At 40.4% G+C, this 27,386-nt stretch overlaps 1 protein-coding gene across 1 annotated transcript; it reads right to left on the reverse strand.

Annotated features, from left to right (window-relative positions):
- Positions 1 to 608: 608 nt before the first annotated feature.
- On the reverse strand, positions 609 to 27,386 carry LOC137637293 (uncharacterized). Its single transcript, XM_068369540.1, has 5 exons — positions 27,175 to 27,386; positions 18,721 to 18,941; positions 15,318 to 15,410; positions 11,084 to 11,281; positions 609 to 2,729 (listed from the first exon to the last, which is right to left on the reverse strand). Exons 1-5 carry the CDS (start codon positions 27,281 to 27,283, stop codon positions 1,122 to 1,124), a joined length of 2,229 nt encoding a protein of 742 aa, XP_068225641.1. The 5' UTR covers positions 27,284 to 27,386; the 3' UTR covers positions 609 to 1,121.

Below are 27,386 nucleotides of genomic sequence, written 5' to 3' on the forward strand. Positions count from 1 at the left end.
GGGGTAGTTAACCCTCGTTAAAAGTCTAATGGCTCGCCATTTCAGCTACGCCGAAAGTAATACCCCATGTAAATAGCGTGGTTTGTATTTCGGTTACGGAACAAACTATATTTATATGGCATTTTCTGAGCACTTTATCATAATTCATTATGTCCTGAGCTTACTAACTGAACTGGTTCCAAGAAGCTGCTTGTTAAGTAGAATTTTGTTTTCCAGCTGTAAATGTCAACAAATAGTCGGGTTTCAAATGAAATAGATATTATAAATATTATTTTGCTTTTTGTATAAAATGATACAATATTGTTAAATCACAGTATTTCTTGAGAACCTTCTGTATTATGTGGATGAGTATAAAAATAATTTTATTCCTATATAGAAAGAAACAACAATAATAAGAAGGGGACATCTATTAATGTATAAATGAGCGATGCTGAATCTTGCAAAATTAACTGATTTCATCTTGGGAGTCAAAAAAAAGTCTTTTTATTATTTAGGTATCCATTAGTTTAAAGATAACAGAAAACTTTCTTATAACAAATGTGGTAGATATGAACTAAAAGCAACTAACATTTTCTTTTTCATGTTAAGATTCAAAATAAAACAACAAGCAACGTTTATATTTATTTACCTCTTGGAGGGATAAAGACAATGTTAGCCCAATGCAATTTCTAAGGCAAAAAATCTTTTTCCTATTCAACAGTGTTCACCAAGTTGATTTTCATTTTCGTAGTCCTGAAGAGACAGTATTCTTTAACCTTTGGCACAGTATTACGAGAAGGTGTACGCATATTTGTGGCAATTTTGGCACTGCTGTCCATTCACTTGTTAAGCGTACTTCTGGCAAATATAGGATTTGGACAATAACTGGTAACTTAATAAATGCAAACTAAAAGACAACTTCATAAACGCAAACAAAAAACCAAATTAATTTTCCATATATTCTGTAGCACCAAAACTCCTAATCTTACCCTCATCATCACTTCATTCTTAACCTATTTATATACAGTCATAAAACTACTGCTTATAGAATCGTTAGCAGTATAAAAAGTCATCTCATTTTCTTCCTCTTCATTCCCCGTAGCGACCTCCGGTTCGTCGACATCAGTAAGACCAGCGACGTCTCAATCTGTATCCTCCTGCATTTGTTCAGGGTTTTCCTGATCTGAGGATTCATCCGAGGTTTCTGTAAGATTTGCTTCGCTCCTGTTAAAAGAGTTCAAGCTTCCCTGATGTTTTACAGACTTCATTTTCTTTAGCTTTTCTTTCAAACCTTCCAAGACAGATTCTACTCTCGATATGAGACGCTCTAGTTTTTCTTCCTCCTCATTACGACCTTGGGGAAGGTTTTCTACTCTGGTATACTCGGCAGCACAATCCCCGGTATACCTACCAAAGTTGAGTGGGTGATAATAAAAATCATCCACGACCGTTTTTCTTGAGTTCACCGTTATTTCAAACGACTTGCAAGCAGCGCCAGGGATCTGCAAAAACTTTTCTCTGTCAAAGTTTCTCACATTCTCTCTCAAAACATTTAAATTAGCGACAGCCTCGGATTCCTCACTGGTATCCGAGTCTCCCGTATGTACTCCCTGTATATTCAAGGGATGAAAGGGAGCAAAAGGAGGCATCGGATACTCTTTACCATTGATGGTCAGCATTGGTGAGCGCACATTTCTGGTTTCAAACTCGTTTTCTACGGGGACACGCTGAGAAACGGACTCATCTGAGGTGCCAAAACTATCTTCGATGTTCGTTTCCGCAGGAGAATGAAGCCTTAAATTTCCATGAGAATCATCATCTGTCTTTTTGCAAGTCTTGTCAACTCCATGAGAATAATTGGTTGGCGATTTATCTTTTCTTTGTAGACGTCTGTCCTTTCCTGAACGTAATGCCATCTTTCTACTACTGACAGACCTTGCTTTGTTTACTGTGGAACTTTCGTTGTCACATTTCACACTCAAGTCAAGTTTGCTCTCTCCATCTGAACGTAATGTCATCTTTCTACTACTGACAGACCTTGCTTTGTTTACTGTGGAACTTTCGTTGTCACATTTCACACTCAAGTCAAGTTTGCTCTCTCCATCTGAACGTAATGTCATCTTTCTACTACTGACAGACCTTGCTTTGTTTACTGTGGAACTTTCGTTGTCACATTTCACACTCAAGTCAAGTTTGCTCTCTCCATCTGAACGTAATGTCATCTTTCTACTACTGACAGACCTTGCTTTGTTTACTGTGGAACTTTTGTTGTCACATTTCACACTCAAGTCAAGTTTGCTCTCTCCATTTGGCCATTCCACTCCGCTAACATACACATAGTTTCGCTTAATGACCACTTTGGGAAATTCACTCTCTTCTTTGCTTGTATCCGGAAAACCAACTCCAACACTAGTCTTCGGCCTACATCCCAAGGATGAACTTCTACTGCGGGACCTAGTGACTCTGGGGGAGGGAGGAGTGTGTGCAGGCCCTCTGCCCTTCATGTTCTCAGCCCAAAGAAAATCTGGGGTAGATGAACTTTCTGAAAGAATTGTCTTCGCAGCATTGCTGTCGTCGATGGTAGTCGAAGAAGGCAGTCTCTTCAGCGTCAAAGATCGAACGACCGCCTCGACAGACTCTCTCGTGAACTTTGCCTTTCCGTCGACGTTGCGTAGACTTTTGATGAGCACGCTATAGGCTCCCACTCCATGTTTCAGGAGGCGGCGGCAGTGATCTTGATCCATAGCAAGCTGCAATTGAATATAATATGAGTAGTGTTTCATATACATTGTCAATCTTAACAACTAAATGATTGAATTCTGTTAACCCTTTTACCTCCAATGGACGTATTGGTATGTTTCACAAAACTCATCCCTTAACCCCCATGGACGTACCGGTACGTCCTTGCAAAAAATTGCTATTTACATTTTTTTGCATATTTTTGATAACTTTATGAGAAACTTCAGGCATTTTCCAAAATAATGAGACCAACCTGACCTCTCTATGACGAAAATTAAGGCTGTCAGCGCAATTTAAGAAAAATATATTGCAAAACGTGCTTGAAAAAGAAAAACCCCTAAGGGGGTTAAGGGTTGGAAGGTTCCAAATAGCGTTGGGGGTAAAAGGGTTAAACGGATAATATTTTACAAGGAAGACCGACTGAAAAGTAGTCACAAAACAGAATTAACTAACGTTAGACAATGCAAACAGTTCGAAACTTTAAACTTTGAAGGGGGTAAAATAGAAATCGCCTAAAGTCACACATATTCAACTTAGAACTTACTTAATTCCATCATTCCTTGTGATTTTATTTGTCATGAAAGTTAATTTTGATCTAATTTTTGAACACTGTAAACTTTGGAATTAAATTTCTTTGTAAATACTTAAAATCTTATATACATTTTCTTATTCCTTTTGCACAAGGATAAAATTACAGAATTTCCTTTATACATCATACACATACCAAGGCACTTCCCCAAGTTTTGGGGGGTAGCCGACATCAACAAATGTCCATCCATATACCAAAGGCACTTCCCCCAATTTTGGGGGGTAGCCGACATCAACAAGAACAAAACAAAAAAGGGGACCTCTACTCTCTATGTTCCTCCAGCCTAACCAGGGACTCAGCCGAGTTCAGCTGGTACTGCTAGGGTGCCACAGCCCAACCTCCCACATTTCCACCACAGATGAAGCTTCATACTGCTGAGTCCCCTACTGCTGCTACCTCCGCGGTCATCTAAGGCACCGGAGGAAGCAGCAGGGCCTACCGGAACTGCGTCACAATCGCTCGCCATTCATTCCTATTTCTAGCACGCTCTCTTGCCTCTCTCACATCTATCCTCCTATCACCCAGAGCTTTCTTCACACCATCCATCCACCCAAACCTTGGCCTTCCTCTTGTACTTCTCCCATCAACTCTTGCATTCATCACCTTCTTTAGCAGACAGCCATTCTCCATTCTCTCAACAAATGTAACAAAAACAAAAAAGGGGACCTATACTCTCTACGTTCCTCCCAGTTCCTCAGGGCTCCAATAAGGAAAGCACTGATGTACGTAAAAAATTAGGAAATGAAGAAAATAAAAATGTTTACAAATAATAAAACAATGAAGGTAGCAAGGTAAAAACAAACATGAAATAGATGAACTAAGAATTTACATGAAAATGAACCTACCAAGAAAAGTTTGTTGGGAATATCATTGCAAATTTTGGTCATGGACACTAGAAGACTTCAAGAATTAACTGCATGTACACTATTACATGGTTAATGGTGATAGTATAGAAGAATAAAAGAATTAAAACATATCATTAAGATAGACAAGGCAAGATTACTTGAAAAGTCTCAATATATATGACAATGTCTTCGAAAATTGTATTTTTCCTAACATACAAACCACGAACTACCCTCTCTTGGGTTATCTGGGGGCTTCAGCTCTCCCACGACCAGAAATCCCCCCCCCCCCCCACACACACACAAATCTGCCAACCACCCTTCCAGTACAACCTCCTCTATTGACCCACAATGCACCTAGAAGGACCTCTCAGGATCACGCATACCCAGGACAGCTTAACCCTTTTACCCCCGAGCTCTTTGGAAATTTCCAACCCTTAACCCCCAAGGGGTTATTTTTTCCCCAGCACATTTTGCAGTATATTTTTTTTAAATTGCTCTAACAGCCTTAATTTTTGTCATAGAGAGGTCAGGTTGGTCTCATTCTCTTGGAAAATGCTTGAATTTTTTCAAAAAATTATCAAAAATATGAAAAAAAAAATTTTATAGCATTTTTTTGCAAGGACGTACCGGTACGTCCATGGGGGTAAAGGGATGAGTTTTGTGAAACATACCAGTACGTCCTTTGGGGGTAAAAGGGTTAACTAACCCCATTCCAGTCTGAAGAAAACTACCGATCTCGACTCCTACCGAGAGGGGTTTCAGTGAGGAAGGCAGGATGGGTAGTAACCCGAGAGTAGTTCGTGGTAAGTTAGGAAAAATACAATTTTTAAAGAAATTGTCATTCGTTCCAACACGACACTTACCACGAACTACTCTCTCTTAGGAGACTCAGACTTAGGAGGAGGGGAAATGGACCCAGGTAGGAGAGGTGCACCTGGAGGTCGAGGAGAGGGGGCGGGCCTGTTGGGAAAATCACTCTTACAACAATACCAGAGAACCACAGATAAGACAATGGAACAATCACCCAGACATCATCATCTTGATCCAAAGGTAGCTGCCCTGTAAACATGGGGGGGGGGTCTTGAAACCCCCCCCCCCCCATGTTTATAGATCCGAGACACTCTACTGCTCCCCGTTCGGCATAAAGTAGGTAATGTATAGAAACAGTTAGATCCCTTCCCGAGACCTGAGAGAACAGTCTTTGCCATGTTCAATTGCTACTCGGTATCAAAATTTACAGTCACATATCCACGAGAGCAACTTCGTGCAGTGAGACTTTTTGAAGCGCCCTACGCTTTGGGACTTCTAAAAGATGGTAAAAGCTTCATTTTACACAGAGCAGAGAAATGTTTTTTTTTTATTGAAATGTAGATACCGTAGTTGAAACAAAAACACGAAAGTAATAAGCCGCTTGAATAAAAGGAGAAACAAACAGTTATCCAAATATCAAATGAACTACGAATGATGTCGTTAACTGCTAAAAATTTGCAATACCATACCAAAGACCCTTGACCTTTTCCTTGCACTGGACGACTGACCTATTTGTATAGGACTGAACTACATAGGAACTGAGCCTCTACTAGAAGAATGGCCTTCTATCATTATTATTACTTGCTAAGCTACAACCCTAGTTGGAAAAGCAGGATGCTATAAGCCCAGGGGCTCCAACAGGGAAAATAGCTCGGTGAGGAAAGGAAAAAGGGAAAAATAAAATATTTTAAGAAGAGTAACACCATTAAAATAAATATATCCTATACAAACTTTAACAAAACAAGAAGAAGAGAAACTAAGATAGAATAGTGTGCCCCAGTGTACCCTCAAGCAAGAGAACTCTAATCCAAGACAGTAGAAGACCATTAGAGCATTACCCATGACTAGAAAACAATGGTTTGATTTTGGAGTGTCCTCCTAGAAGAACTGCTTACCATAGCTAGAGTCTCTTCTACCTTTAACAAGACGAAAGTAACCACTGAACAAATACAGTGCAGTAGTTAACCCCTAGGGTGAAGGGGAATTGTTTGGTAATCTCAGTGTTGTCAGGTGTACGAGGACAGAGGAGAATATGTAAAGAATAGGCCAGACTATTCGGTGTATGTGTAGGCAAGGGAAAGTGAACCGTAACCAGAGAGAAGGATTCAATGTAGTACTGTCTGGCCAGTCAAAGGGCCCCATAACTCTCTAGCGGAAGTACCTCAACGGGTGGCTGGTGCCCTGGCCATTCTACTACTGAAAATCAACAAGGATACTGACCTGCCAAGAATTTGAGAAATGAAGAGGTACCGTATTTCCCGCGGTACGAGACACTACAAGCGGTAGGATGCAACCTATATTCATCCAAGTAATTTTTGGAAAATAAGAAATTGAGTCTTTCCCAACCTATCGTAGCAGCAATTCCTAGTCGGCGATTTTCGTGTGGTTTTCCGTCTAGCACGGTAAATTTTTATATTTTGCTACATATTCATATAAAAAAACCACCAAACTAGTCTTAGCTGATACCACAGTAACAATGTTTCCAAGTGTTTGTTCACATGAAAGCAGTGTTGCCAAATGATCCAGATGAAATTTCGGCGGAGAAGTAAAATTCCAATATATTTCCTAAATTCCTCATGTACACATTTCATACTAAATTATTGATCAAATAAAGAATAATCTAGAATTTCAAAAGGCAAAGACAGTTGAGGAAAGACAGGAAAGCCTACCTATAAAAAAACCTGTGTGCCTGATCAGCGCCATCTATTGCCGACACACTGAACTAACTGGCTAAAAAACTCTACAGGATTTGGTATTTCAGAGGGTTCATAAATTATGTTACCATAACAGTTACCTAATAATTGGTCTATTCATCTAGTGATTTTCCATATATTTGTATTAAATCATGTTGATCATTAGACTAACTATATTCTTTTTTCAAATTCATTTAGTTTGTTGCCTGTTAATTTACTTTCTCATTATTATTACTATTACTTGCTACAACCCTAGTTGGAAAAGCAGGATGCTATAAGCCCAGGGGCTCCAACAGGGAAAATAGCCCAGTGAGGAAAGGAAAAAGGGAAAAATAAAATATTCTAAGAAGAGTAACATCATTAAAATAAATATATCCTATATAAACTATATAAACTTTAACAAAACAAGAGGAAGAGAAATTAGATAGAATAGTATGCCCGAGTGTACCCTCAAGCAAGAGAACTGTAACCCAAGACAGTGGAAGACCATGGTACAGAGGCTATGGCACTACCCACGACAAGAGAATAATAGGTTTGATTTAGGAGTGTCCTTCTCCTAGAAGAGCTGAGGACTCCCTTCCTTTACACAAGATGAGTTAATACGAAACTTAATATGTACATGTAATATCTATTAACCCTTTTACCCCCAAAGGACGTACTGGTACGTTTCACAAAACCCATCCCTTTACCCCATGGACGTACCAGTACGTCCTTGCAAAAAAAGGCTATAAAAATTTTTTTTTTTTTCATATTTTTGATAGTTTTTTGAGAAAATTCAGGCATTTTCCTAGAGAATGAGACCAACCTGACTTCTCTAAGACAAAAGTTAAGGCTGTTAGAGCAATTCTTAAAAAATATACTGCAAAATGTGCTGGGAAAAAAATAACCCCCTGGGAGTTAAGGGTTGGAAATTTCCAAAGAGCCTGGGGGTAAAAGGGTTAATATCATTAAACACCCGACTGCATATATCACCTTTAGAATATGGCTAATCTTAAGACTTTACACATTAACAAAATGCAAGTTAAAAGTTAGGCTGTGTGTTTAATGTATATACTGTATAATACTGCAAATATAACTTACAGAACATGTGAATAACACACAGCCGAAATAGGACCTGTGCACTTAAGACTAAACTATAGAAGGGGAGATTAGTGGTGGGTGGTCTAATACTGTCTTAGGCTTGTTAACCCTTTTACCCCCAGGTTATTTGGAAATTTCCAACCCTTAACCCCCAGGGGTTATTTTTTTTCAAGAACATTTTGCAGTATATGTTTTTTAATTGCTCTAACAGCCTTAATTTTCGTCATAGAGAGGTCAGGTTGGTCTCATTCTCTTGGAAAATGCCTGAATTTTCTCAAAAAATTATCAAAAATATGCCAAAAAAAATTTAAATAGCAGTTTTTTGCAAGGACGTACCGGTACGTCCATGGGGGTAAACGGATGAGTTTTGTGAAACGTACCAGTACGTCCTTTGGGGGTAAAAGGATGAGTTTTGTGAAACGTACCAGTACGTCCTTTGGGGGTAAAAGGGATAACAGCCATATTTTTCTCATACCATATAGAGATATGGTTAGAGAAGATACTCTAATTTTTCTGTATTTAATGTGATGCTTGTTTCTAGAGGACGGGTTTGTGCTTACATTAGTAAAATAAGGGCATCTCGAAGTGGCCTTATCCTCTATTAGGTCCTGTTTCAATGTATAATCTCAGACATTGATGAAGTACAAATGTACTGTTAAGTTATAATCATCTATACATTCAATATACAACCTTACCTTAACCCTTTTACCCCCAAAGGACGTACTGGTACGTTTCACAAAACTCATCCCTTTACCCCCTGGGACGGACCAGTAAGTCCTTGCAGAAAACTACCATTTAAATTTTTTTTTTTGCATATTTTTGATAATTTTTTGAGAAACTTCAGGCATTTTCCAATAGAATGAGACCAACCTGACCTCTCTATGACAAAAATTAAGGCTGTTAGAGCAATTTAAAAAAAATATACCGCAAAATGTGCTTGAAAAAAAAAATAACCCCTGGGGGTTAAGGGTTGGAAATTTCCAACCCTTAACCCCCACGGGGTTATTTTTTTTCAAGCACATTTTGCGGTATATTTTTTTTAAATTGCTCTAACAGCCTTAATTTTTGTCATAGAGGGGTCAGGTTGGTCTCATTCTCTTGGAAAATGCCTGAAGTTTCTCAAAAAATTATCGAAAATGTGCAAAAAAAAAATTTAAATAGCAGTTTTTGACAAGGACGTACCGGTACGTCCATGGGAGTACTGTAAAGGGATGAGTTTTGTGAAACGTACCAGTACGTCCTTTGGGGGTAAAAGGGTTAAAGCGGGCAAATGCTCGCAGAAATTCAAGCATCATTCCTGTCCTCCCTTTACTGCTGTGAAAAGGAAGATTTTTTTTTCTGCGGTTTGTGCGACTAGGTCTATAGTCTATTTCTTTTAGCGATGCATATTTGCACCGACTCGCAGCGGTGCCCTTTAAGCTCGGAAAAGTTTCCTGATCGCTGATTGGTTGGACAAGATAATTCTAACCAATCAGCGATCCGGAAACTTTTCCGAGCTAAAAGGGCACCGCCGCGAGTCGGTGCAAATATGCATCGCTAAATAAAATGGACGAGTTAGTTTTCAGCTAACTTGGTAACACTGTGTGACTCAGCAGTGAGATGTTTTTTCCAATTTTCTGTTCAGCAACAACTATCTGTATTTTTCAGAACCCATGCAACAAAGTCATTGCCATATTATTGCTTTATTACAAATTAGTAGGGGATTCAGCATTATGAAGCTTCATCTGTGGTGGATAACGGGGGAGGGTGGGCTGTGGCACCCTGGCAGTACCAGCTGAACTTGGTTGAGTCCCTTGTTAGGCTGGGAGGAACGTAGAGAGTAGAGGTCCCCTTTTTTGTTTTTGTTTCATTTGTTGATGTCGGCTACCCCCCAAAATTGGGGGAAGTGCCTTGGTATATGTATGTATGTATTACAAATTAACAAAATATGAGAAAATATAAAAATAACAAATTTGTATTTTTCCTAGTAAACAAACCTGGAGCTATTTATAGGGTATTCTGAAGTACGCCAAAATTATACCCCATAAATAGCGGAGGGTTTGCATTTACGCCGGAACAAATACTGCATCAACAAGTAATACATCGTAGTGGCGTCTGCTTGGATACCATTAGTTGGCATTTTTGCATGTAGATGTGTTGCCATGATTAATTAAAAAAGTACATTCAAAATAAGTTTATTACATCGTCACCCTCATAAACTAACTGCCTAAGTCATTTTCTCCACTTGTTGGGAAATAAAAAAAACGTTCTCATTTCCTAATTCTTTATATTATTGTATTGAGCTTCGATTAACAAATCCTAATTCACAAATTCTTCTATTAAGAATTTGTGAATTGAAGCTCAAGACAATGATATAAAGAATTAGGAAATGAGAAGGTTCTTTTTTTATTTCCCCAACAAGTGGAGAAAATGACTTAGGCAGTTAGTTTATGAGGGTGACGACATATGAATGACGATTGTAGGCTTATATTTTACGTTAGATGCGTGTGTGTGTATGTCATTACTGAGGTGTTTGAGAGTTGTCAAACTCCCCTATACAACTTTACCTAGTTTCAAGATAACACTAAGGGGGAAAAAAAAAAAAGTGTGTCTTATGACATGGAAAATACGGTACTTCATATATGCATCTCAAACACCAGTCCTTTTCAGTGTGGAAAATATAGTTAAGGATATTAGACAGCATACAGTACTGAGCCTCAGGTATACAGTAATGGGTTTGTACTTTTAACCCTTTTACCCCCAGGCTCTTTGGAAATTTCCAACCCTTAACCCCCAAGGGGTTATTTTTTTCCCAGCATATTTTGCAGTATATTTTTTAAAAATTGCTCTAACAGCCTTAATTTTTGTCATAGAGAGGTCAGGTTGGTCTCATTCTCTTGGAAAATGCCTGAATTTTTTCAAAAAATTATCAAAAATATGAAAAAAAAAATTTTTATAGCATTTTTTTGCAAGGACGTACCGGTACGTCCATGGGGGTAAAGGGATGGGTTTTGTGAAACGTACCAATACGTCCTTTGGGGGTAAAAGGGTTAACTTAATTAGTTCTTTCAAAATACGCAAGAAACAAGTACTGCACTGTATTGCTTTTTACAAGACATGCAAGGACTAATATCTACGATGGAACTCACCTTATCCAAGGCTGTATTGGGAAAGACTTGCTGCAACAACGCGAGAAGCTTCGGCACTTTGGTCTGGAGGCGCCCCTTCAACTCGGCAAGCAGTTGATCGCTGAGAATCAGACAACATCGGCTCCAGGAGAAGTCTCGCCGGATGATGTCGTGCGCGTCATTAATGTAGGTTTTTAACTGTGGCTTGAAAAAATCATCCTGTAAAATAAAATTAAATTAAATTAGCAAGAAAATACTATGCTAGTCAGTGGCTCCACCTGAAATTTGTAAACTGGTATTAAAATAAACGTACGTAAACATCTTTAGTGACTGATTAACAATAATCATTGTGAAAAGTCGATGTCTCACAGGATGTAGATACAGGAGAGGGGGTTCCCGGCCCACTCGTCCCGTCCCTTTTAGTCGCCTCTTACCAGCTGAACTCGGTTGAGTCCCTTGTTAGGCTGGAGGAACGTAGAGTAGAGGTCCCCTTTTTGTTTTTGTTTCATTTGTTGATGTCAGCTACCCCCCAAAATTGGGGGAAGTGCCTTGGTATATGTATGTGTATTGTGAAAAGTTGGCAATAAGTAAGCTGGTTAAATCAAATTTTTATGGATTATAATCATCATTAATAATAAGGGATTTTGACGAAGGAAAAATATTTTCGGGCGAGGATCCTGTGTCGCCCAGTGAAATGCTCCACTAGCACAATTTTTAAGACATAGTTATTGCTGAATATACAAAAAAAAAAAAGAGAGAGAGAGAGAAAGAGAGAGAGAGAGAGAGAGAGAGAGAGAGAGAGAGAGAGAGAGATGCGTGGAATGCCAGGAATAAACCTAACTCGCTCACTCATTGAGTGTCGGTATAGAAAACTGGGGCGTGATTGAACCACGACCATAGATCCCTCACCAATTAGACCTCTCCTTCATCAACATCCCCCCCTCTCTATCCCTACATTTCCCCACCCCCCCATCCTCATTCCTGCTCAGCACTTGCGTTTGTCAGACGCGTTTTGCTTTGCTCCGTGTTGTTTTGTGTTTTTTGGAAGATGTCCGACGTTTTAGAGATCCCTGCTCCCAAGTTGAGTATTATATTTGTCTGTTTTGGATTTCTAAGAAGCGACACTTATTATTCTTAACCCTTTTACCCCCAAGGGACGTACTGTTACGTTTCACAAAACCCATCCCTTTACCCCCATGGACGTACCGGTACGTCCTTGCAAAAAAAATGCTATAAAAATTTATTTTTTGCATATTTTTGATAATTTTTTGAGAAAATTCAGGCATTTTCCAAGAGAATAAGACCAACCTGACCTCTCTATGGAAAAAATTAAGGCTTGTAGAGCAATTTAAAAAAAATATACTGCAAAATGTGCTGGGGAAAAAAATAACCCCTGGGGGTTAAGGGTTGGAAATTTCCAAACAGCCTGGGGGTAAAAGGGTTAAGCGTGTTTGGTTTTTTCTTTTCGCTGCTGGTTCTTCCCACCAGTGGGGAAAATTCAAAAGATTTACTTGTGAATTTCACAAGCAGTGGCACCACAGTATATCGATTCACATTTTCTTCCAACTGCTCTGAAATTAGTCTATGATTTTCTAGGAAAATCACAAATTTCTAAAGTAATTTGTATTTTTCCTAATTATGCAACCCTCAGTCATATAAAGGGAGTTCAGTGGCCACTTTCCTCTTGGTAAGGGTAGAAGACATTTTAGCTATGGTAAGCAGCTCTTCTAGGAGAAGGGCTATCCAAAATCAAAACCACTGTTCTCTAGTCTCAGGTAGTGCCATAGCCTCTGTACCATTGTCTTCCGCTGTCTTGGGTTAGAGTTCTCTTGATTGAGGGTACACTCGGGCACATTAACAAAAGAGGAAGAGAAATTAGATAGAATAAAGTTTTTATTGTTTATACTGTATAAGAAATATTTATTCTAAAGTTATTACTGTTCTTTGTCGATGTCTCACAGGATGTAGATACAGGAGAGGGGTTTCCTAGCCCCCTCGTCCCGTCCCTGCTGCTGCTTCCTCCGATGCCTTAGATGACCGTGGAGGTAGCAGCAGTAGGGGATTCAGCATTATGAAGCTTCATCTGTGGTGGATAACGGGGGAGGGTGGGCTGTGGCACCCTAGCAGTACCAGCTGAACTCGGTTGAGTCCCTTGTTAGGCTGGGAGGAGCGTAGAGAGTAGAGGTCCCCTTTTTTGTTTTTGTTTCATTTGTTGATGTCGGCTACCCCCCAAAATTGGGGGAAGTGCCTTGGTATACATATGTATGTATTACTGTTCTTAAAATATTCTATTTTTCCTCGTTTCCTTTCCGTACTGGGATGTTTTCCCGGTGGGGTCCCTGAGTTTATAGCATCCTGCTTTTCCAAAATAATAATAATGACGACTTTACGAACCTGTATTGGCCACTAAGAATTTAATAAATTTACATTCAATGTGTTGGCTAATCAGCTGACAAAAAAAGAAAAAAAAAGTATCTTGTTGCCATGATTAATTAAAAAAGTACATTCAAAATAAGTTTATTTATTACATATGAAATAAGGACAAGGATAACACGTGAGAACACAAGGGAAGGATAAGGTAACCACACGGGGACACAAAGGGATAGCTCAGGGATACCACGAGGGAACCACGCGGGACACAAAGGAGTCTGGGACATAAAGAGTCGCACTGAGACAAGGAGAGCGTCGAGATGATATCGCGCCGCGACCAGAGAACTTACCGAGGACCGAGACCCAAGCTAGCAGGCTGCCTGACACGGGCCTAGCCTCAGGGCACGTATCCTACCACCTGAGGTTAGACCTCACAGAAAACGGAAGTAGGGTAAACTACACAAAACACTGGTCGGATGAGAGGAGATTCCAGGCAACTCCTAAGAAAGTAGTTCGAGGTAAGTTTCCGTGTTGGAACAAAGTTGAAATAAAAGATGTGGACAGATAAAAGCTAGATGAGTAATAAAAAAGTTACGTAAGGACCTACTAATACAAGTAACAAATATACACTACGTTACTTTTACCATGCAAACAGAAAAGAGCAAAGGCGAAATACAATAGCAGAAGTTCCTCAACTTACAAACAAACAAACACATATCCAACTGATATTATAAATCTCGGATATTGTATCAAAAGTTCATAATGAAATACAGTATCATAATTCAACGCAGTAATCAAGACGACATTTGCCATATGAAACTGGACAATTTGTTTACTTTTGCAGTGGAAATTGTACGCATGTGAGTCGGCTGATGCCTAACCTACAATATTGAACAAAATTTGACTTAAAAACCGCTTCTCATACATACATACATATACCAACGCCCCTCCCCAATTTTGGGGGGTAGCCGACATCAAATGAAACAAAAACAAAAAAGGGGACCTCTACTCTCTACGTTCCTCCCAGCCTGACAAGGGACTCGACCGAGTTCAGCTGGTACTGCTAGGGTGCCACAGCCCACCCTCCCACATTATCCACCACAGATGAAGCTTCATAATGCTGAATCCCCTATTGCTGCTACCTCCGCGGTCATCTAAAGCACCGGAGGAAGCAGCAGGGCCTACCGGAACTGCGTCAAAATCCCTCGCCATTCATTCCTATTTCTAGCAAGCTCTCTTGCCTCTCTCACATCTATCCTCCTATCACCCAGAGCTTCATTCACTCCATCCATCCACCCAAACCTTGGCCTTTCTCTTGTAGCTTCTCGGAACCTATTAAGTTTGCAAGCCGAGGATTTTCTGTAAATATTTCTACAATTTGCCCCCAAAATACCTTAAAACTAAGCCTCAGATTACCAAAATACCTTAAAACTAAGCCTCAGATTACCAAAATACCTTAAAACTAAGCCTCAGATTACCCAAATACCTTAAAACTAAGCCTCATATTACCAAAATACCTTAAAACTAAGCCTCATATTACCAAAATACCTTAAAACTAAGCCTCAGATTACCAAAATACCTTAAAACTAAGCCTCAGATTACCAAAATACCTTAAAACTAAGCCTCAGATTACCAAAATATCTTAAAACTAAGCCTCAGATTACCAAAATACCTTAAAACTAAGCCTCAGATTACCAAAATACCTTAAAACTAAGCCTCAGATTACCAAAATACCTTAAAACTAAGCTTCAGATTACCAAAATACCTTAAAACTAAGCCTGAGATTACCAAAATACCTTAAAACTAAGACTCAGATAACAATATTCTTTCATTATTTCAATACCTTCTAATTTATCTACAAAAAAGTATACAAAGTGAAACTCACATAAAGATGAAAATCTGTCTTAATCTGCTCCCAGTTGAAGAGGGGGAACCGGTTCAAGATTTCATTGGAAGGACACTTTTTCCGGTGTAAATTCTGTGGAAAACAAAATTTAGTAACAGCATTAGAGAGAGAAGCATCTTTGCTAAGGATATGTTTGTATTTGTATCTTTAAGATCGATAAAGTAAAGAACAGATGCTGAGTGCATTGACCATAATTAGGTAAAAAATAAAACCAAAAAGCATCACAAATTTTAAGCATTTTTGTACTTTTCCTAACCATACAAACACGAATTCTTCATGGGAGCGTGACTTCCGCAAAGCTGGTACGGTCGTTTCAACTTTTAACGAGGTCATAGGTAGTAGGTTGGCCAGGGTACCAGCCGCCCGTTGAAATACTACCGCTAGAGTTATGGGGGTCCTTTGACTGGGCAGACAGTAGTACATTGGATATTTCTCTCTGGTTACGGTTCTTTCCCTTTGCCTACACATAAACTGAATAGTTTGGCCTATTCTCTACAGATTCTCCTCTGTTCTCATACACCTGACAACACAGAGATTACTAGACAATTCTTCTTTGCTCAAGGGGTTAACTACTGCACTGTATTTGTTCAGTGGCTACTTTCCTCTTGGTAAGGGAAGAAGAGACTCTTTAGATATGGTAAGCAGCTCTTCTAGGAGAGGGACACTCCAAAATAAAACCATTCTTCTCTAGTCTTGGGTAGTGCCATAGCCTCTGTACCATGGTCATCCACTGTCTTGGGTTAGAGTTCTCTTGCTCGAGGGTACACTCGGGCACACTGTTCTATCTAGTTTCTCTTCCTCTTGTTTTGTTAAAATTTTTATAGCTTAAATCGGAAATATTTATTTTAATGTTCTTATTCTTCTTAATATATTTTATTTTTCCTTGTTTCCTTTCCTCACTGGGTTATTTTCCCTGTTGGAGCCCCTGGGCTTATAGCATAGTTATCCAACTTTGGTTGTAGCTTAGAAAATAATAATAATAATAATACTGTAGTGGTAGGTGCCTGATTGCAGGTGTGCCGAGCCCTTCAACCAAGCGTGACTTAAAGGTCTTAGGTTTTCATGGTTCGGAAAAATCATAAACCGGTTATATAGGACTAATAACTTCCGGCCTCAGGTAACAAAGTTTAGGTGCCAGTATCTTATGATGTATCGCAAATAATTGTACTCGATAGAAAATAATGGCCAATTTCGGCCTTTTCTGGCTTTTTTATTCAATTTTAGTAGGTTATGTTAGTCATAGAATGAGGTTATTTAAGGAAGGCATGTCCCTGGGCCTCTCTGGAACCTTTCCCCCCACCGGCAAGCGTGCTGTGCTGTGCTGTGCTGTGCTGTGCTGAGGGGGGGGGGGGGGAATGTGACAATGGCTCCCTTACCGCGCAATGTCCGGCAGCCTCGCGCGGGGGAGGGCGCAAGGTCGAGCTGGAAGATCGGTAGGTCAGCTGGCAGGACGATCAACACTGGAAGTTCTGCTTGATCCTCCGAGGCGGGGTCTCTGAGACACCTCTCCCGCGAACGAGAGAGGCACCCTTCGTAGAAGAGACTTGGAGACACTCGCAGGCTGAAGCACTGGAGAGCGCCTGTGTGTCATCTCAGGAAACTCCAACGATGTGCGCTGATGCGCAGGCGAGCGTTGGCGCGCAGGGGAAACCTGGCGCTTAAGGGAAGTATGTGCAGTATTTGCCCATATGCCCTTTTTTCCCCGAAGGGATCGATGCCTGTTTAACAACAGGATGTGTAGGTGTCCATAGCGCGTCAGCAGTCAGGAACGGAGACGGCAGATCTAGGAGATGGCGAATAAATCTGCGGAGAAGTCCGGATCAGCAAGCTGAGCTAATCAGGAACAATCCTCCGAAGAGGAGTCTCTACGAGTGGCCTCTCTCGCGAACGAGAGAGGTGAACACTTCGTAGAAGAGACTTGCCAAGACTGTGCTCCACCCCTGAAGGAAGAGAAACTCAGCAAGGGGGGAGAAAAGTCTGACCAAAGAGCAGCACAGTAGTTGACGGCGATGAATTATTAAGGTATGGGAAGTTCTCCCTTTGCAGGGAGAAGATCTCACACCCGGGGAGGGAACCACCCTCGGAAGGGAAGTTACCCAACCCCTGGAGGTGAACCTCCTTTAGCATTCTAAGATGATCTGAAGTGCTGGCATGTTGTCATTGGAAAACTTCTAATTGAAGAGATAACGCCCATGACGATGTCCTTCGAGGGACGGCAGCGACAGCAGACTCCCCAGGCACAAACAGGACAGCTCTGCTTCGTTGGCACTCTTTAGTCAAACGAAGAAAAACTGCATAGTTAACTGGGAAAATAAAATTAAATAATTATTTAACAGAGATTCCCCAGGGTGAAACTCCGAAGAGTAACCCCGAGGGAATAGCAAAAAATAAGACATTCACGGGAGAAGGGGGAGGGCGGAGTAATTGTAATAAAAACAGAATTATAATTATCTAAATCATCTAAGAATGTTCACTAATAGTAAGAACCACTGACCCCCGAAGGGAAGTGTTCCCCACGGAGAAGCTGAAAAGTTAAAGACACAATTAGATTTCATTAAAAATAATTGAGACGAATAAACAGAATAGCAACCCAACCCGCAACGGGAAAGGAGCTTCCGTAATAGTACGTAGTAGTATTAAGGGGTGAACGACCTGGAGCAGAGAGAGAGACCATAGTCAATCTAAACTCCCACATTCCCTTCGCTGAGAATCCAAGTTCCCCGTAGGAAAGGAGGAACAGCGAAGATAATAGATGAATGAAGAAAGTCCAGCGATGACGATTCCCCACGGCGGCCGAGTTAACGGAAAAGCCGAAGGAACGACCGAAGGACCAAGAGGGATAGGCCGTACCCCATGACGAGTAACCGTGGTGGCCTTGCACTACGCACGTGACGTTGTCGTACATCACACACACAGCACTGAAAAGAAAACTTACTACATTTCTATACACAAATACATACATAAACATTAAGAATATATATATATATATATATATATATATATATATATATATATATATATATATTACAAGTATAAGAAAAAGTAAGTAAAAAAACAAAAAGCATTAATGGTTGTCAAAGAGGCAAGGGTGAGAGCGGACACGTCCGACTACCACCCGAGCCGAGAGCAAAGTGAGCTCAGCACAGGTGTGTGTGAGGGGGGGGGGGGGGGGGGGTAGCAGGCAACCCTCCCTACCCCCCGCTAACTAGCGGTGGGGTAGTAAACCCTCGTTAAAATTCTAATGGCTCGTCATTTCAGCTACGCCTAAAGTAATAACCCATATTAAATAACGTGGTTTGTATTTTAGTTACGGAACAATTAAAGGTTTGTTTCAAGTACTTAGATGCATAGGAACAACTAAAAAAAAAAAACTACAACTCACAAGTAATTTAGCTGTCACATAAAGCCGGATCAAAGTTCCGTATAACTGACGGCATCGCTGGAACGAGATGATCCTCAACAAATCTTCCAGGAGATGCTCGAGAGGCTCCACGTTCTCTAGCGTCTTTTCTGCAGCCAACAGCTGAAGCCTTCTGACGAGGAGGGGGAATCCCCTGAAGAAATCTGGCCTCATGTTTGCTTCTCGAAACATTGCTTCAATTTCTGAAAGATGTATTCAATTAAATGTCAGGGTACAGCTTCACAGTACTGTGATCAAAATCAAAAAGTGTGATTTTCCTATTCTCTAAAATCTAAACAATCCATATTTTCCAAGTATTTTGTATTTCACCTAGCTATACAATGACCCAGTCCTTTAAATATAAAATTTTTTTTAACATATTTGAATTTTCCAAACCATAAAAACCTGAGTTTTAATAATTAGGAGAAATACAAATTAAATATGGAGTTTTTATGATAAAACAAAGTTTTATGAATACTTACCTGGCAGTTATATATACATAGCTGAATGTATATATAACTGCCAGGTAAGTTCTATTCATAAAAAAGGAGTTTTTATGATAAAACAAAGTTTTATGAATACTTACCTGGCAGTTATATATACATTCAGCTATGTATATATAACTGCCAGGTAAGTTCTATTCATAAAACTATGACTTATTCCCATACATAATACAAGTGGAGGCTCATCCTTAGGATGGCAGAAATATCGATGTACTTCGATTCAGTTAAAGAAGCAAAAATCATGACTCGCGTCAACCTCTTAACTACCTGAGCGTAGGGATATCACAGGAGCTAGACAAGGCCCCCCCTAAGGATTAGTGGACACTCTTGGACAGTGGTTCCCAAACTGGGGGGCGCGCCCCACTAGGGGGGCGTGAGCACGATACAAGGGGGGCGTGAAGTCATCTGCTTGGAATTACTAGTTTAATAGAATAATAAAATTTGCTAATGTTCAAACTTTTTTTTCCCTCACTTTGAACGAAATGTTTAGTTTTTAGTTACTGGAATGTACTATTATTTGTTTGAGGGGCTTTCATTATTAAAATGTAATACAAACAGAAATCTGTTTTCCTGTACATTGCTAAGATATAAATGTAAGAATAGTTTCGTATAAAAAAAAGAGAGGAGTGGGGGCGTACAGGTCTACTGGAAGCAAAAAGGGGGCGTCAAGTAAGATAGTTTGGGAACCACTGATCTAGGAGGAATCTACATCCTTCCGGATATGAGTATCCGAATGTCTAAGTATTATAAGATGACTGGGAACACACCTCTCCATCCTTCCCCTTGTACAGAAGGACGTGGAAAATACTTCAATAAAATAAAGTGAAGGAAACTTTCTCTGTCGAATAGCTTAACCTGCATGGATCGTACGATCCAGGTACGTAGCGTCGCGATTGTTAAACCTTAACCCTTTTACCCCCAAGGCTATTTGGAAATTTCCAACCCTTAACCCCCAGGAGGTTATTTTTTTCCCAGCACATTTTGCAGTATATATTTTTTTAAATTGCTCTAAAAGCCTTAATTTTTGTCATAGAGAGGTCAGGTTGGTCTCATTCTCTTGGAAAATGCCTGAATTTTCTCAAAAAATTATCAAAAATATGAAAAAAAAAAAAATTTATAGCATTTTTTTGCAAGGACGCACCGGTACGTCCATGGGGGTAAAGGGGTGGCTTTTGTGAAACGTACCAGTACGTCCTTTGGGGGTAAAAGGGTTAAGGTAGGGGAGCAAGAAAGGAAAAATGCCCAGACATTCTTACGGCACCTTTCATTCTCGGACTTGAATCGCAACCGCTATCTAAGAAAAGATGCTTCTTGTCCCATGAGGGTGCTAGGCTTCCTATACAACCTGCTGAACAGGTATCACAGGTCCTAAGGACAGGGCAGTGGAGGTTGTCCCATGACTCCAGGCGCCTGCCTTCAGCAACTGCGCCAAGGACATGTTCTTTCTGAATGCGAGGGTGGAACAGATTAATTTGACTTTGTTGGTTAGCGGGATAGGGAGACTACTAGAGGCTTTCTCAGAAGCAGAGTATGGGAGTTTAATGGCCTTACAAAGCCAGAAAGTGAGTGTGTTCTTGGAGATCGGCTGAGGAACAACTTATACTCTAGCTTGAAATGCCTGGTTCTCTTATGATACCACCGTAGAGCTCTAATACGACAGGGAAGTAGGTCCTCTTGATCGTTAGTCACATCTAGAAGAGGGTCATAGACTCTGGGGTTCCGAGTCTTGGCTACAAACTCTGGAACAAAGGTAGTCAAGACCTTTTTCCATCCTTCAGAATGACGAACGGCATAGGAGATGCCATGCGACTCGCCTACTCTCTTCATCAGCGTCAGACACCTGTCCAATGCTCAAGGGCTCCAACAGAGTGCGTTTAAGGGGACCGCCCGAAGGACTCCTAAAGTCATGAGAACCCGCAGGATCAACATGACGATAGCCCGGAGGTTACGAACACCTTGAGGAGAACCAGCAGGTTCAAAAAGACGTCTCCTCACAGCACGAGGAGGAGAACGTACAGGATGGCGAGGGATCACAAAAACTTCCACCCTACGATCCTCTGGAGAGGAACGCAGAGCAGACTCCGCCCGATGTGGAGACGGATCCAGCTCTTAAGATACCTCCTCCACAGGGGAGGTTTGTTTTCCCGAAGGAGAACGTCGCTCAAGCAAAGGCTCTCGCTCCGCCCCTGGAGGAAAACCATAAGCATAAGGGGGACTGCCGCTGTCCAAAGGCAGTCTTCCCTTGAGAATGAGATTCGTTCCCCGAAAGAGATACCTGCTTCGGAGAAAGCTCTGCTACAGCCCCCTGGTGAGAGGGGGTTACCCCGAGAGATAGTTAGGAAAGGGGGAAGGGTTGAATATGTGTGTATTTATCTAAAGATTTAAAAATCATTTTGACGGGTTACGTACACTATTATTATTATTATTATTATTATTATTATTATCATTATTATTATTATTATTATTAATATTATTATTAATATTGGTGGATCAGCAAACTCCTTAGAGTCGGAAACAGACTTAAGGCCTGACCGACAGGCTACAGCACCTGTTACAACCCGCAGCTCTAACGCAAAAGCTGAACATAAGTTTTCTCTCGCAAACAAGAGGAAAGTTCTCCTGAAGGAGGACATCGCCTAAGACAAGCTATCTCCCAGCTCTGGGAAAAAAGCATAAGCATAATAATCTCTTGCAAACGAGAGAGAAGTCCTCCCAAAGAAGGACATCGCCTAAGAAATGCTTTCTCCAAGCTCTATGAGAAAAAGCACAGGCGTAACGATCTCTCTCGCGAACGAGAGAGAAGTTCCTGCCGAAGGAGGAACAAGCCTTGGATTTGCTTTTCCCCAACTCAAGGGGAAGAAGCACAGTCTTCGGAGAAGAGATAGCAGAAGCAGATCTCTCCGAGCTGTCAGTAATTCTTCCTGAAAGAGGAAAGGTTGTTAAACGGCTGAAGTATGGAAGCTCTCCCTCGGAAGGGGGGGCAGCCCAACTCGGGGGAAGGTTAACACTGGCAGCACTCTATGCTTCCCATCACCAAGCCTTGTTCAAGTTGAAGGTCAGCAACGAGTGCTACCTCGTAAGGTGGGCAGCTCACGAACTCCCACAGGAATTGCAGGACATTGACCAGAGCTGCCGAAGCCATCGGCATGTCAGTGCTATCTGGTAGAAAAGGTAATAAAAGTTGTGATGAATTACAATTCATAACTCCGCTGCATAACAAACTATTCGAAGAATAAGTCCCCTTCCTTGTAAGAGAATTCCTCGAAAGGGAGCGGAATTGTTATGAACTTTAGCTCAAGTACTGAAACAAACACACGGGAGTGTCAAGGAACTGTCGGCCATCCACACAGGGGAGGGCGGCAAAATAGGGGAGTAGTAGTATCAATACAATGAAAACTCCCTTACGGTGGAGACAGCCGGATACGTTGTCAACTGTAATTAAAGTTACAAGTACTGTATTTCACAAAATACCAGTATGCTTCCATATATACACGCATATATATGTAGGAGATAAGAACACACACAAAAGAATAAACTAAACAGAAAAGCAATCAAGGCAAATCTTCGCGGAAGAGAAAGGCAGCATATCCGTCCTCTACCGAGCCACAAAGTAAAGTGGTTACTCAGCCGAGAGGTGTGAGTGAGCGGGGTAGCCAGTCTACCCCTAGGAGGATTAATACTACTGGAGATGCCCTGACTCAGAATTCTTTCCTGAACCCGTGAGACCAGGGTTTGGCCAAATTCACCCCTTCAGACTGTCAAATATCGATCCCAAGTTAATCCTCCAACAGCGTACTTGTACTTAGTCTGTTTTACCCAGACCTTTGTTTATAGCCGATAACTATTTTCTTGTGCTATTTTATTAGCGATGGTCCCTTCATGTGATGCTTTATCAAAAAAAAATAATGTTAAACTTGTTGCTCAACTTATTGGTGAATCAGTTACAAACTCCTTGGAATAATGAACTACAGTAAAGTCGTTGACCTTTATAGCCGTCTTTGGATGACATTGAACACAGCTTGTGATAATCTCACAACTGTTGTTACTGATTTTTGCCTAAAGGCAGGCAACTGATTTTTTTCGTACAACCAAGGGCAGCACAGGAAGGAGCCATCGCTAATGAAAGCACAATAAGGGTTACCGTCTCTAAACAAAGGTCTGAATAGAACTGACTACAAATTCCAATACAGTGACAGAGATTAACTTGAAGGATCAAGAACTGACAGTTTGAAGGGTAAAAACCTGGCTTCCCTTAATCCGGGTCAGGGCATCTCCAGTTATTTTTCCTCCAAGGTCTACCCCAACCCCCACCCGCTAACTAGCGGATGGGGTAGTTATCCCTCGCAAAAATTATCATGGCTAGTCTTTCAGCTACGTCGAAAGTAATACCCTTATAAATAGCGGAGGGTTTCTATTTATGCCTAAACAAATACTACAGTACAGTATATAAAACAATAGAATATTCACATCTGTGCAATTGTACCACATGCATAAACTGTTCAAATATGACAAATTCGTAGATAATTTGTATTTTTCCTAACCATACGAACCTTAGCTATTTACATGGGGTATTACTTTTGGCGTAGCTGAAATGACGAGCCATTAGATTTTTAACGAGGGTTAACTACCCTCTCGCTAGTTAGCGAAGGGGTAGGGGAGGGCTAGCTAACTAGCGAGAGGGTAGTTAACCCTCGTTAAAAATCTAATGGCTCGTCATTTCAGCTACGCCAAAAGTAATACCCCATGTAAATAGCGTGGTTTGTATTTCGGTTACGGAACAAATTTATTTTGTGAAAGCCTATTTGGTCGACTTCCAGTGTGTGAAAAAACTGAATCAAGTCATGTACCCCATAACTCCGATCGTCCTCATAATTATGATTGCTAGAGTCCGAAGAATTTGGATTCAGCGACTTCAAAAATGGTACGATGGTCAAGATATATTGTTTGTTTGCATGTGAATTTATCTATTTGTCCTCTTTCCTCCCAGAATATACAATAACAATTTTACCCATTCAATTAACACCAAAGCTAGGACATAGTTCAGACAGAATTCTCTTATGGCCAGTTATATGCTAATCACTTGGTTATGGGTTGAGAAATACAACAACGAAATAAGAGTCTGGGGGCAGAACTCCACATTAAAAGAATTTTGAGCACATATTAATGGAGGCTGGGATGAACGTAGAGAGTAGAGGTCCCCTTTTTGTTTTGTTTCATTTGTTGATGTCGGCTAACCCCCAAAATTGGGGGAAGTGCCTTAGTATATGTATGTATGTATTAATGGAATTGGGGTATAAGTACTTGGTTGGGACAGGCATAAACTTTTTTATCACTTGTCAAATCTATTTTTTCTTGGGGAAAATGCTGTCTATCTTAGTCTGAAATACGATATTATGAAGCTTGTTTTACGACTTATGAAATATGATTTAGTGTTACCTAGCTAGGAAGGAACCCGGGTAGGAAGCAAACGCAGAGTTGAGACACAGCCTTACGGTAAGCTAAGGATACACCTGTCTGAGGAGAGCCGCAGCTACCACCCCCCCCCCCCCTTAGTAGGTGAGTAGGTAACAATAAGGATCCTAGGTTAGGTTACATTAGGTTGTGTTCTAGGTTAGCTTCCATTTTTAATACTGTATGTAATTTTTTGGTTAATATATGATACTTTAATTACTAGCGAAACTGAAAATCGCTATAAGGAATGGACAAGTGCTGGCTAGTTTAACATTTTTCTCTGTATGGTAAATGGGGGCTGGGGCATAATAACTTACGTAATAGTTGATTAAAATGTGAGGGCTAATTCTTACTTCAACTCCATTGTTTACATTTGGTAGAGTGATGGCGAGTTATTGCGCATCTGTTACTTGCGTTTGCTTTTTCCCGCTGTTCTGTTTTTTTTTGTATGACAATCATTGCCTGTCTTTTCAAACCAAATACAAGCTTCCAAATGTTTATGCACAAGTCCCGGGATGCCGTTCTACAACAGCTATTTATTTTTGCACCTTCCCCTTCAGTTTCAGCTTGACCATCACAAAGACATCTCAAAGAGGGATGCACAATCTATTTTGAAAGTATTTTCTTTTTTAATTTGGTGAAATTTCATCTGTCAGTAATTGATTATAATGAAAACACTCCATTCAGTGTATAGCTATCGTTGATGATGTAAAAAAAGAAAATAACCCTGAAATAAAGACCTATGGGGCTTGCTAGCACAGCTCAACATGTACCGGTTGCCAGACATAGGAGCAGGGATACAATGTTAATTTTCCGAGTTTAGAGAGTCACGGCAGAGAAAAAACCATTAAGGGGACATTTAGTGAATAATAGATAATTATGATACTTTAATCTTCAGCCACTTACATGAACCATATATTTTTCCAACTTGTTACCTTGTGTTTATTTTGCAATTCTGACCATTATTATTGTTGCAAATCACTTGTTTATGGGATTTCCCCACCCAAAAAACCTCAGTTTCCCACTGGAGTTCACCATAAATATTTTTTTAAAGGGAGTCCAAAACCTCAAACAGGAGGTTAGCTCCAATAATCATTGGCAGAAATATATCAAACATGAAATTAAAGTATCATATATTTACCCAGAACAGTCCAAAGTACAAATAAATACAGTACACGGTATAAACCCGTCATGGAGCAATAAGGAGGATGGCTAGTGCGCACGAAGCATAAGCTCATATTCATGCAAGAAACCATGTACAGATGCACAAATGGGAGCAGAAACCTCGGGGTGTACGTATAAAAGCGGCCACCTGTGTGTATGATGACGGCTGACTATATAATAATACAGCAGTGTAAGGGGGCATTAGCCACCCCAACCCACCGGTTAGGTAAGTAGGTAAGGACATGGCTTATGGGTTGGATTAGGGGGGGGGAAGTTTAGTTTGGTTGGTGTCTATATTTTATGCTCGCTGGAGGAACTGGCCGCTGATATACAAAGGCTCCGAAACCTCCAACTCACAAACCGTGACCTAAAGAATGAAATAAACATTTCAGGGGAAGAGGATCCCCATATTTTGTGCAATTTTTCGTGGATTTATTATGCGTCCCAGAGAGTAACGTATATAGAAAAAAAGGTTAGTTTTACCATTAATTATCGATTCGCCAGTAAATCTCCCCTACCCTAAACTCAAGGTTCCCACTGACTGGCCCCATTACTGTAGGATATATTGGGGTATATCTTATTAACTATTTATTTGCAAGGGAAATAATGGTTGGAGCCATTGTATATCAGCAGCCAGTTCCTCTGAGTTGATTAAGAATGGACATCAACTTACCTCAACTTTCCCCCCTAACCTAACCTACAAGCCGTGTCCTTACCTACTTACCTAATGCCGTATTCTAAGTTAGCCGTAAGTGTATATGCAGGTGGCCGCTATCCTACATACACCACAGTTTGGGACAATCATTAACAGGACAGACGGAATTATACCTCAAATTTCACACACAGAATCCCAAATATATGCATTTCATTATTTCAATTACATTTCAAGCATGTCCCTACGAATTACTTACACAGGATACTGAAAAGGGCATAAAATATTACGCAGGATGCTGAAAAGGGCATAAAATATTACGCAGGATACTGAAAAGGGCATAAATTACTACGCAAGATGCTGAAAAGGGCATAAAATATTACGCAGGATGCTGAAAAGGGCATAAAATACTACGCAGGATGCTGAAAAGGGCATAAAATACTACGCAGGATGCTGAAAAGGGCATAAAATATTACGCAGCATGCTGAAAAGGGCATAAAATATTACGCAGCATGCTGAAAAGGGCATAAAATATTACGCAGGATGCTAAAAAGGGCATAAAATATTACGCAGCATGCTGAACAGGGCATTAAATACTACGCAGGATGTTGAAAAGGGCATAAAATACTACGCAGGATGCTGAAAAGGGCATAAAATACTACTTACCGTAACTCATGTCGTCTATTCGATATTTAATACAATGCTCGTAAACCCATGACAGCACTTGTACAGTCAAATCCATTGACTCGCTGTTCTTTTCACTCTCTTTCGACATTTTATGGACGTAAAATGAATATAAATTATATAAATGACCAATATAAAGTTGAATTTAACAGCGTGGCGGCGTCTTCCTCACTCTCACTTTGTTTACATTTATG

This window comes from Palaemon carinicauda, unplaced genomic scaffold (genome assembly GCF_036898095.1).
Source record: "Palaemon carinicauda isolate YSFRI2023 unplaced genomic scaffold, ASM3689809v2 scaffold633, whole genome shotgun sequence".
Taxonomy (NCBI): Eukaryota; Metazoa; Arthropoda; class Malacostraca; order Decapoda; family Palaemonidae; genus Palaemon; species Palaemon carinicauda.